Consider the following 12,794-nt stretch of genomic DNA (forward strand, 5'->3'; position numbering starts at 1 on the left):
GAAAAGAAAATGTCACTTAGGAGCTGGGTGACTGAATGGCTGATCTGGGTATGGGGCAAAGCACAGGCTGGGGAAACTGGGGTTTTCTCCTTGGCTGCCCAGGGCCTTGAGGCCTGACCTGACCTGCATGAGACCAGCAACCTCATCCGTTCTCCCCTCACCTTCCACTGTTGTGTCCACGTGGTAGACAAATTATTTGGAGTTAACACATAATGACAACTCTGATGTAGTTCAGTTGTTCTTATAAATAGTCCTTTGGTCACGTGTGGCTGGAGGAGATTCTGTCCCACTTGGTACAGTTCTAGTGGCATTAAGAAATTATTTCAAAAGCCATACAGGAATAAGACTATAATGACTTCAGATGCTGAAATGCTAATTCAAAAGCAAACAGAAAATTGCTTATTAGGTTATTAGAAAGACTCCTTGCCCTCTTACCTTAACAACAAGTATTTGATTCATATATAAAAATATTTACTGTATGTAATCTGGCTCAATGAGACAAACATAATAGCAATTAAACATTCTTATGTAAAAAATATGGTATGTTATGTAATACATACAGTATATATTATCAGTAATATTTTAGTGCACTTTTCTAATTTGTATAGAAATATCAGAAAGAAAAACTCCAGTTTTCAAAAATTACCCCCCAAAAGCCATGCTACCTATATCTCTTTACACTTTTTTGAAAAACTAAAACACCTCCTCTGAAATCCACCTCAACTTGATAGTCTGTGGGATAGCATTTAAAAAAACCCAAACAAATGCATGCTACTAAGCACATCACTCAGTGGTGGTGACAGACATTGAACAGTTAGTTGAAAATTTGTGATGCTGATAAGTTTTTTCACTAGAAATGACATGGTACAGTGAATGAATATAGTACTCAAGTTTTCATTTTGTAAATACAACATAATTATTTGTATTTGAACAGTTTGGTGGGGTTTTTTAAAAAGTGTTGTGCCAATTGATGCGATCAGAAAATACAATATCAGTATTGTAAATATTTCTACTAACAGATTATTCTGTCTATATCTAAATACCTAATACATGGTTGAGGAAACGCTGGAAAATATAGAACTTTTTTTCTTTCATTTTAATAAAGTGTCACCTTGTCTATTTATTGATTTTTTTAAATACTATATATCTTAGGTCTTAAGAGAGGTCCTTTCCAAGCTTTATAAATAATTTATTTCATAATTACTCCTAAGTGTTTGTATTAAGATAGCTTCTGCCATTTGTACTGTTTTAACAAAGATACACATTTTCAAATAATCTGTAAGACCTTGACTAGAACACTAGATGGCAGCAAATATTTAGAAGTTGCCTTTTTATTTTTTGTCTCTGCATATTATTCAGTGAATATCCATTAAAGTTGAGGGAGTAAGGAAAGCACAGTATTGGGTTTCAGTACCATATCTGAAACCCAACTGTATTTCATAGTGACTTTGTTCCCCTCAGTTTTACTTTTAACTTAAGAAAATAATTGATTTGTAAGTAGTAGAATCAGATATTTGAACATATAAGGAAAGAAGAAAAAGATGTTGCTTGTGGGTTTTTTTCCTTCTAATTGTCTGACTTCTCTGTCCTCAGTAATGGGAATTTTACATTTTCATGATTGTGAAAGTGGTTGTTTGGGGGGAAATATTACTATTGGACTGCGTTGTTATGCTGTCTCAGGTTGTGTACTGAAAGATTTTGAGTCATGGAAAGAAACCAAATGCTGAAATTAGCTTAGGTAACTAACAAAGTGATTATTATCTGTGGGCTGTATTAGATGTTTTCTCTGTAGTAGTCTATGAAGAACTGAATGCTTTTGTAGCTACTTCAGTGCATTATGTAGCTATATACTTTGAAAACTCAACACAGTGGGGCTTCCCCTGACCTCCTTATGATATTAAAAAACAAAATGTCTCTTGAAAAATGTGTGAGAACAACTTGGGGGTGCTCCATGCTTTTACTCATTGATAAAGGTTTTGCTGGACTTAAGTTATTTTAACTCAAGACAAATTTGGCTTGCATTATTGTTTTTTACTAGATATTTATGTTATTTCAAAAATAATATCTGTATTATTATTAAGGTCTACATGTTTAGCTCTGAACATGCATATGAAATCACTTACAGTTGTACAAGGTTTTTTTTAGGTTTTGCCAGGTCATGTGGAATGTTTGTATGGAATCCAAGCACCAATAAAACAAAAATAACTTAAAAAAATTAGTAATGGATCAGAAAAATTCAGTAGGATGAACTTTGGCTTCTTTTAAACAACCGGCAACAACCAAAAAATGTTTGTTCGTGGAACATGCAGGAAATATTAAATTCTCCTGGTAAAATCAGGTTAGCTGGAATTAAGCAGTAAAATACTTCTCATGAATGTAACCAATACAAAATAGAGCCGAAGGAAGTTATAGAGGAAAAATGTGTGTGTGATAAATAATTTGGTGATAACAGTATTGAGTTAGCAAAAAAAAAAGTCACTTAATAAAAAAAAAAAAAACACCTGATGTGGGATACCTGATTTAGCCTTAAAAAATAAATATAAATATATATATCTGTACATATTACCTGTTCAATTTTGTTATGTTTTGATATAACAAAAATGTAGCAGGTACCTGTATGTTTGACTTGCAGTTACAGAAGGAGAAAACTATTTGTAAAAACTGGATAAGCAGATTGCCAAGTATGAGAGCGTGATGAAGAAAATCCTAAATATTGTTGGTACAATTTTGTTTAGGACTTGACCCAGAAAGTGCTTTTACACTGGTGTGAAAAATTAATCTTTTAAATGTAGATTAATTTTGTTTAATGCACTCTTCTTTGAATTACCCTGAGCATAATTGCTAAAGAATTATGTTGTTTTGTTTGTCTTCTTTTTTCGTAACAAGCTTGCTCAGTATCATCTTTTAACTCTAAAAACCATAAATAGTGTAGGAAAGATCACAAGGATCACTGTATATGTAATAATATGTCACAGAACATAGCATGTTATTGGGTTTTTGTAAGATGAAGATGTGTAAATGGCTCAAGTTATTGTCCTATGATTGTTTTAAAAGAACTTAAGTTTGAAACATACTGACATTTTCTTTAATCTAGTGCTAGCGCTCTGAATTCCATATGTTTTCAGCCAAAAACTTCAGCTATAGTATACACATTTAACTTTGTCTCTTTTCCTTTTTCCAGATTGCTCTTGGAACAGTAACTAATGTGGAAGAAGCAGTAAAGTGGATAAGTTACACTTATCTTTATGTACGGATGAGAGCAAATCCATTAGTGTATGGCATCAGTCACAAAGCTTATCAGGTATAAAATGCATTTTAAAAAAAATCTGTAACCTGTTCTGGGTCTCTAATCCTTCCCTGATGTGAAGATAAATATTTGCTATTTCTACTTAACCTGACATCAGCAATTCTTCTAAAGTGCTTGGAAAAGGGAAGATATTTTTTGTAGCATAGTATTTTTAACATTAAATTAAGAGGCCCCTTCTGTTCACATAAAAATACATTTTAACTAGCCAAGTGATGTTCCAAAGGGCAACATTCATTCTTATCATACAGTTACTGCAACTTAGCCTGTTGTCAGTGTTTCAGTTTTGTAGGCTAGAAATAAATGATAAAGCATTCTTGAGTTGCTTGCTTGCCCTCCTGCTGCCATCAGCTTTTACTTTAGAATGTTTCATCCCATGACATCTTATAGATTATAAAATGACATTTTAAATTCAGTTATTTTTCTTCTTTCTTGTTATTTAGCAGTTACAAGACTTTTTTATTTGCGTATTTTGATTTTGTTGTTGTTGTTTATTTAGAAGTGTTCTGTGCAGTGATAAAATCAGAGCACAGTTACAGAAAGTGCTTTTCAAGTTTTTTTCATTATCTGTAATTTTTGAGGAAGTTTAATAGTTTACAATTATCTGAATGTTGTTACTTTTTTCAGTACAGCTGTTTAGAAGTATTTAGTGTTAACATAGTTTGGACACGGGCCATTGAGCCTCATGCAGGTGAAACTCTCACAAGTGTGTGGTAACTGCCGTTTATTTCACATGTCCTGAATCTGTTTTGTGACTTCGCAATTTGTCATGTTATCGTGAGCAGCAGTTGTTTCGGTTGTTGTAACGTAGAGATATAAGTCAGGATATATATTTTTATGGCTTTTGTGTCTGATATTGGAAGCTGCAGTGGAAGTAGGTAGGCAATTGTTGAAGCAAGTTTCTGCAGACACCTTTGAACCCCTGGCTGTCTCAAATCTGTTTTCTATTAAAAAAAAACATATTACCATATGTTAATATAACACAAATCACAGAGTAATAGATAAATGAAAAGCAAAAATTGCTTTGCTAGTGAGAGGAATATTGTTGTCCGGTTCCTATAAATTCCTTTTTTTTTAATCAGGAATTTTCAACCAGTGTTATTAACAAATTTTAGATTTAAAGAAATGAAACTGTGGTGGTAATAACTGGTAAAAGAAAAGTAAGAAAACACCAACAGAAATATATTTTTATAATTTTCTTTAAAAAAGAGCAACAGTTGCTCCCCCTTCTCTTGCTTTTGTGTTTTTATTCAGGTGCTGAGAAGGTAGAGATTGCCATCACTTGTCTTTTCCTGCCCCTAACCTTCTTTCTACCCCTTCTGATTTGACGTGCTAATAACAGAATTTCCTATTTTTGTGTTAAGGAAGTAACAAATTATATCAATTTGAAATGTCAATTCATGCAGGAGCAAAACCAATGCCAATCTCCTTCTTTTCTAGATAAACCAGTTTTAAACTTCAAAGCTACTGTGTTATAGACAGTATACAGATGGTATAGTGCCAGATGTGGGCATAACCACAGATTTGCTCACTTTAGGCCATTCTTTTCTTTCTGTTCTGGTTATAGGTATCGAATTGTTTCTTAGTAAAGTTGCAGCGTGCCAATTTCTATCTGTCGTGGCTGACAGACACTGTTACCCATTCAGAATCCTTATATCTGAATAACCATCATGAGTAAGACTTCCCTGCTGTTCAGTGGAGCTGAGAAGATACAAACTCCTTCTCCTTGCACTTCCCACAGGCGCTCACCACATCCAGTAATTACTTTAGAGTACAAATACTGCACAGGGAGACCAGGGCAAGCAGGCACCTGCCATGCACCCACACGTTCTGCACCCCACATGTTGCCTCCAGGATGTTACTGTCCCCACCTAGCCCATTTCTGGGCTGTTCTGAGGAGCAGGCTATTCCAGGCCCACTGCTTTGATTTGTGACTTTTCAAGTTGGCAGAGGTGCCAATAATGCCTTTTAATGACTTGGGAAAATGGCCAAAATGTATGATGAGCAGCAAGCAGAAACAAAGAGTGGAAGAAAAACAGTGGAGCAAATTGTGAGTGTTGTATGAGTGAAGCCTGGGTTAGGATGACAGGCATTTTCTCATCCTTTTAGGGTTCCAAAGGAAAAGTGGCTGTTTGTTGGTTTGTTGGTTTGCTTTTTTTTTTCCGGTATCCCCTTTGTCTGTTTTCTTCTCTTTTTTGGTGCCACTCTTTGGTGTTCCCACAATTAAGCAAAGTTTTTTTACCCACATAGCCGTATGTTTGTGTTTAGAACATCTGTAAAAGTTAGAGGAGCTTGTCCCCAACACTTCTTTCAGTTAGCTAGAGAAAGCAATGTGAATAATAATGTACTTTATCATGCATTCTGAAATTTCCATATGTATGCTCCAGACCTGCTCAGTTTCTTTCTGTGGAGTTGCCAAGGCTTGTTTTTTAAGAGTATGGCTTAAAGATGTTCTAGGCTGGATCTTTTCCTCTGTGGTATTTCTGATTATGCAAGTTCAACAAGAAGGGTGATAGCCGTGGATTCTCTAGACTGGATTATTGTTTCACAGCCTTTTCAAGTTGGTGACCTTTCCTTTGAAGTTAAAACCTTTGTATTTGTAAAAAATGTTAGTCTACTGCTATAGCTTTAGCTTTTTTATATGTAAGGCAAAAGATTGGCAGGTAATTTGGACTGCCAAAGGAGTAGGGAAGTGTTGGGATATTTTTTAATTTTTTCCCCCCCCTCTTTAGTTTTAAGAAATGTTAAACATCTGGCATCCTGGTAACTTTTTTTTTGACCCCCTCTGCTCTGAAATTTGACCTCAATGCATGACGTACTATTGAGAAAAGTACTCTAGACCTTTGCCATCTTAGCTTTTGACTTGAAACTAAGGCAAGCCATAACTAAGGAGAAACAGCTTCAGAGTAACTGGCAAAGACAGGGAATATTAGGAACTAGTCCTGCAGCAGCTGCTTTGTGGAGATGGCCACATTCGTCTGCAGCTTCACTGAAAACATGAGATGAAGCACTTCAACACAAAGATGAAACTTCATCCTGGTCGAGGGAAAACCAGAGCAAACCAAGGCACAACAGTTCTTCAAGCCTGCTCCTCTTTGCAGTCTTGGTCATATATCCCTGGTGCAGGTTTACCAAGAGGGCTGGTATGACCTACTCCATAGGAAATCTGAACTATACAAGCCTCCAAATAAGAATGCTGCCTCTGGACTAGAACAGAGCTTCAGTCTTTTCAAATTTGGTGGCTAATAATTGCTTGTGTAATTAGAGCCGTATATCAGGCTTGCATATACCAGAGGGTTAAGATGACTCTGAATCCCTTTTCCACCCACCCCTGGCAGGCTGGATATCCCAGGTGCATGATGTGGAAACACACGATTATACAGCAGGCCCACTTAGATGGGAGTTTTGCTAAGTCTTGTAGGTACTAACAAGATAATAATGTATTATACATTGTTACTTGGACAAAATATCCAAGTTCCTGAACTTCTATATAAACAGCAGTGGTGTTGGGCACAGCGAGCTCTTTGTGTGCTTTTAATGTGAATGTTTGTACGGTACATCTGTAACTCAATAATTAGAATATCCCAGCTGACATACCCAAAGATTTTGGGGATCTAAGAGTTTTTTGGCTAGTAAACATTTCAGCCATCCAATTTGAAGCTTATTCTCTTTGGGATACCGTTTAAGCCCTCCTCACGTCAGATACCCAGACAAAGTATATCTTCAGACATTTTCATATATAGAAGATACTATATAATGGCATGTTTTTGTGAAGTGATACAGTAATGGTAATTTCATAAAGAATATAATATCATTAAAACTTCTTTCAAAAACTTATTTTAATAAATTTATTTCATCATCACACTACTGTTTCATAAGTAACACTAGTCTACTTTGTATTGATGGTCTCAAAGCATTGTAAAAGAAATATTATTCTGATTATTTTGTCCTGTACAGACATTTTTTTGGTCAATAATGTCAATGTAACTGTTATTAAGGAGATCTCAGGAAAATCTTGACTTAATAACCGTACCTTCCTTTTCTTTGATTTCTGGCTTGGTGTGACTGGGTTATCTCAAAAAAAAAAAAAAAATTTAACACTTTTTTTTTCTTTTGTACAAATAAATGTATGTGTATTATGTCTAGATGGATCCAGGGCTAGAAAAGCACAGAGAACAATTGGTAATTGAAGTCGGCAGAAAACTGGACAAAGCCCGCATGATTCGCTTTGAAGAACGAACTGGCTTTTTTTCTTCAACAGATTTAGGCAGAACTGCCAGCCACTACTATATTAAATACAATACTATCGAGGTAAAATATGATTTTCTATTTCTGGGGGTTTTTCCTTCTTTTGAACCTAGACCTAAAATAATTGTAAGATATTACAGAATATGTAGCTGATTTGTTCAGTATATTTTCAAATCGTATATACTGAAAAGAGGAGAGAGGAAATTGAGAGAAAGAAGAAAGAAACAAAGTATAAAGCAATACTGAAAAATTAGACTTGGTATGAAGTGAGATTTGAAGTTTCTGTAGTCTCTGCCTTCTTTTAGGTGAACTATAGGAAACATTTTGATATCAATAGTATGTGCAAACATTGGTACATGTTAGCACATTCAGGTATAGGGTCTGATAACATAAAAGCTTTTCTGCATGAAAATCCTGGCAGGTCGTCAACCTTAAACAACTTTTGGCACTGTAATTGTAAACATCTAAGGAAGATGCATTGTACAAAACTTTTCAGTATTGGAATCTTGATTTGATGTACACATTCATCTTAAAACCTTTTTTCTGTAGGAAATAAGTCGTCTTCTTGAATGAAAGCTGGAGACCTTGGCATTAATAATTTTTAATTGTTTACTGTCATTATGTGTAATTAGTCTGATATTCACTCAGATATATCCGAGACTTATTTTGAAATGGCCATATTTTGAAATGGCCATAGTTTGCATGTCTCTTGATTTTTGTGGGTGTCCAGGTTTCAAGGGACAGTTTTTCCTGAAAGTGCTGAGAAGTCATTCTTGAAATTGCTCCTGTTTAAATTGCATCACTCTGGTCTTGCAATAACTTACTTACATTTTGACCTTATGTGCCTTTTAAAATCTTGGTTAATGTTTCTTTCTTTTGTGATAAATGTATATTTTTCTTTTCAGTGTTAAATCAATTAATTTTATTTTAATAGACTTTCAATGAATTGTTTGATGCTCATAAAACAGAAGGCGATATTCTTGCTATAGTATCAAAAGCTGAAGAATTTGAACAGATAAAGGTAAAGTTGTTTCCTTTCATACAAAGAATATGCCTTAGAACTAGACACTTCTGTAGTACTCACCCTATAAATAGTGTCTACAGACAGTTTTGTTAAATATTAAGCACCATTATGAAATATTTTCTAAGTAGGTATAATTGCCAAGAACTGTATATGCTCTCACTCAAATTTATATGTAGTTCAGCTCAAACTGTAGCGCACATTTAATAACTAGTTATGGATCCTTGAGAATAACTTTTAATGCTTTTAAGAGCTTTTCAGTTTCTCAGTTACGAACAGGTGAAGATAAGTGTCCAATGGTGTGGTGCACCCAGTTTTTCTGTTTGAAGTTTAAACCGTTATTAGATGTCTCCCCGAACAATTTGCTTTATCAGAAATGAGGCAGAAACTCCCTGAAGTTAACTCTGTGATATACTTCGTGCAGGGAACAAGATTAGATTAGCAGAAAAATAAATTCTGATGAATTATTTTCAAATTTGAAATCTAAAGTTGTCGTAACAGCTTTCGTTGTGCAGGCTGGAAGATTACTGTGCTATCGTACTCAGTTCAATTCCAGCCTCCCTTTTTGCCTCCTGTGTGGGTAGGACACAAGACAATTACATCTCAAGCTGGTGTGAGCTTGTTTGCTGTTGCGTCCACCTCACAGAGGTGCGAGCCAGGCTCCGCAGGGTTTATTAGCTTGGGCTCATTGCCATTTTACCACAGTTATACAACTTTCAGATCAGAGTTGGCTCTCATTCACCTGGCTCTGCAAACTGGCAATGTGAATCCCTCACCATCTACATATTTACGTACTTGCACACATTGTCTGAGTATTACCATCTCTCTATGTAATGAAGAAATTCTATTTTGCTGTAATCTCTCCTACTATAGAAGATAAGAAGCAGTGAGGTTTCACAGTGATACATGCAACGTTTTCCAAGCTAGAAGGGATCTTTTATGATAATGATATTGCTTTGCTAGGTCCAAATTTAGTGTAATTGAATATTTAAAATGAAAGCATATGGAAAATATGGTGTATTGTATTTCTATATTTGTAGTAGTGATGCTTCTTGGCTAAAACATAGTTTTTCTAGTTTGCTTTCTCAGATTTATATGGTGTGGCATCAGTGCACCATCATTTCTGTTTTTTTGTTTGCTGTGCAGCTCTGAATGTTAAAGCTGGTAATTGATTTTCACAAGAATAACTCAGGATTTACCCCTCTGTGTGATACCAACTGTGACTTCTGTTAATGTGAATCATGTCTCTGTAATGTCTTTCAAAATTCTGTATTTTGAGATAGATAAGTCACCAGTAGCTGGAATACAGATCTGGATTTGACCTGTACTGTGCTAGGCAAGAGCAGAAAAAAATAGCAGAACATAATACTCCCCTGACACTGAAGTCATCTGTGGCAGTTTTTCGCTTCATCTTTTTCTTTCCTGTAGGACCAGTGGCTGGATAGTTTGGGTTTTTAACCCAGTTGTCCTAGGGTTTTCTGTATGTCAGGTAGTCAGGTCCAAATGAAAATTACTTTCAGCTGGTTCCCTGCAGGGACCAAACATTTACCCTCTTTAAATAAGTTTTACACTAACAGACTATCAGTAAATCAAAGAATATGTAGATTTATGCTGGTTTTGCCATGTAAGGGTCATCAGTTAGAATGTGAAATGTTATGCATTATTCAAACCATAGATACGAAAATTTCTTTACTCATATTAAGACTTAATCTTATTAACAGTGAAAATTTTAATATCATGAATCATAGTACTTCACGGTTTTGAGTTAAAAATGTATTATGCCACATGCAAACTATGTAACTATAATGAGTACATTTAATGTTAATTCAAGATTGCCTTAATCCAGATGGGCAGAGGTTTTACTCTGGTCAAATAAAAAATGAAATCTCATCACATGAAGGATGGTAGGGTCAGAAGATTCAATTTTTGTGGCATATCAAATTTTTGTATGTCAATGGCAACCGTAATAGATGGTGATGAATAATAAAATGTAATTGTGTCACTATTAAGATAGTTTCAATTATGGTCTATTAGCTACATTGTAGAAGATGTGGCTTTGCTACTTTTTTAATTCTTTTTTTTTTTCTTAAAACTAGAGACTTCATTTAAAAGTAATGTAACTGTGTTATAAGGAAAATTTGATTTCAGTGTAAAAATTTTTATCAAATTGCTGCAGCCTCTTCATACTGTATAATTGTGTTTTAGGTAAGAGAAGAAGAAATAGAAGAGCTGGATACCTTACTGAGTGATTTCTGTGAACTTCCTGCTCCAGGAGGTGTGGAAAACAATTATGGAAAAATTAATATCCTCCTTCAAACATACATTAGCAGAGGGGAGATAGACAGCTTCTCCCTTATTTCAGATTCTGCGTATGTTGCACAGGTAAAAATACTATTTTTTGCATATCTGTTGCTGTCTTCAGCTGTTTCATTCTCCCTAATGTTTACAATTATGTAAATAGGGCTTGATCTGCAACTTTTTTGTACATTTTTATGCAAATTGAATTGAAAACCAGAGCCTTGTGAGTGTGCACATGTGTGGTATAATATTTAAGTAGAAAATATTTGCAAAGCCTACCTTGGGAGACTGTTGCATATTTTGTTAATTATGACTGTCCTTGTTGCTTGTGTTTCTTGTGTAGTCTTATTATATTTAGTAGTTCTAACTATGATTGCACAGAAATTTTATTCTTGAATTAGTGGGTTTTCTTCTAAAGATGGAGAACCATTGCAATCTGTTTTTATGTTTTGAGTAAATTTATACAGCGTTCTGCAAAACATAATTTGTGTTTTATTCATATACCTTTGATTACACAAGAAAAATGTGCTATTACAATTTTTTTACTAGACATAATCATGCATATTTACTTATCAGTCTCTATATTTGTTGGCTTGATTTGACACCTGAATGGTTGATAGTTATACAGCATGTTCATTTATTACAGAGAATAATAAGATTGCAAGTCTGTGACACAAAACTGCTTTCTTTCACAACTAGAGCCCATCTTAGAAAGGAACGAGTCTTGCTTAAGTTTAAAATTTGGATCCTGAAGAACTCAAAATGGCAAAATATTCACAGACAATCCCAGATGTGCGACAGTAACGAATGTATAAAATAGATGATAAATTTTTACCTTTTAGCCTGTCCTATGTTGTTGTGGGGTTTTTTTCTTTTTGTTTTCTTTTCTTTAACAGTCAGCAACATGTTGCATTGAATCATTTTTATCTCAACCTTACAAAACCTTTTTGGAAGGGATTATAAAATTGCATTTAGTTGGTGCTAAAGATGAGAGTTAAGTATTCAAAACTATACATATTCTTCAGTAGGATTTTCATATTAACATTACATTATTCAGAAGTGTTTACATTTCCTAGTATGTATGGGTATAAATTAGAAAATTCTGAAATCATTATGCACATCATAAAAGTTGTGGTACTTGCACAGCAAGATAATTTTTAGTATGATTCTTTTAATCTTTGCTTTCAAGACAATTGCTTTTATTTGTCTGTCTCAATTATAGTATTTTTAGTGCAGCAACATGGTCTTCTCAGATCTTCATAAATTGTACATGTGGAAACAGTGCTACAAATCGTGAATTTTCTTAATTGGATAGCGACTATTAAGAAAATCATTCATCCTTTCTAAGTAAAAGAGATGTGCTGCTTTAGTAACATATGCTTCATATCAGAACCAAATAATTTTCTATTTTTTGTTCCCTGTTGGCACTGCAGAACCAGAAGAGAATGATTGTATTCTATTCAGTGAATCAAGAACAGAATTGCTAATACAGGCATAGTACCAGTAGGCCAAATAAAATAAAAACAAACAAACAAACAAAACCACACACCAAACAAACAAACAAAACCCAATAAATAAACAAAAACAAACAAAAAACCCCAACCAAATTCATAATACAGCTTGATAAGTTTATGAAGGAATATCATAACTTAGGTTTTCAGGATAAGACTGATCTTATTCAAGCTCACATTAGTAATTAATTTTCTGAGTCCAAAGCAGATTTGTACAGTTTCAGTGTGAAATGGGATGCTCTTATGAAAAATTAAAACTTGAATTTCCACATAAAATTAGTTTGTAGTTGTATATTAGGCAGAGAAGGAGGAAGATATTAAGTACGGTAAGTGAATTTGTTTCAGAAGTGACTGAGACACAATGAGTTTAGAACTCTCTAATGTTAACATAACCGTCATCAAAATTCTATGG

The 12,794-nt window shown here is 34.4% G+C and overlaps 1 protein-coding gene across 2 annotated transcripts in view; it reads left to right on the forward strand.

Annotated features, from left to right (window-relative positions):
• Nucleotides 1-12,794, forward strand: part of ASCC3 (activating signal cointegrator 1 complex subunit 3) — a 268,045-nt gene that overhangs the window by 169,615 nt on the left and 85,636 nt on the right. For both annotated transcript variants that reach the window (XM_082047293.1, XM_082047294.1), the window contains 4 exons: nt 3,182-3,301; nt 7,451-7,615; nt 8,487-8,573; nt 10,779-10,955. In XM_082047293.1, coding sequence (XP_081903419.1) covers nt 3,182-3,301; nt 7,451-7,615; nt 8,487-8,573; nt 10,779-10,955 — 549 coding nt within the window. The remainder of the gene's footprint in view (nt 1-3,181; nt 3,302-7,450; nt 7,616-8,486; nt 8,574-10,778; nt 10,956-12,794) is intronic.

This window comes from Streptopelia decaocto (genome assembly GCF_964273445.1).
Source record: "Streptopelia decaocto genome assembly, chromosome: 3".
Lineage (NCBI taxonomy): Eukaryota > Metazoa > Chordata > Aves > Columbiformes > Columbidae > Streptopelia > Streptopelia decaocto.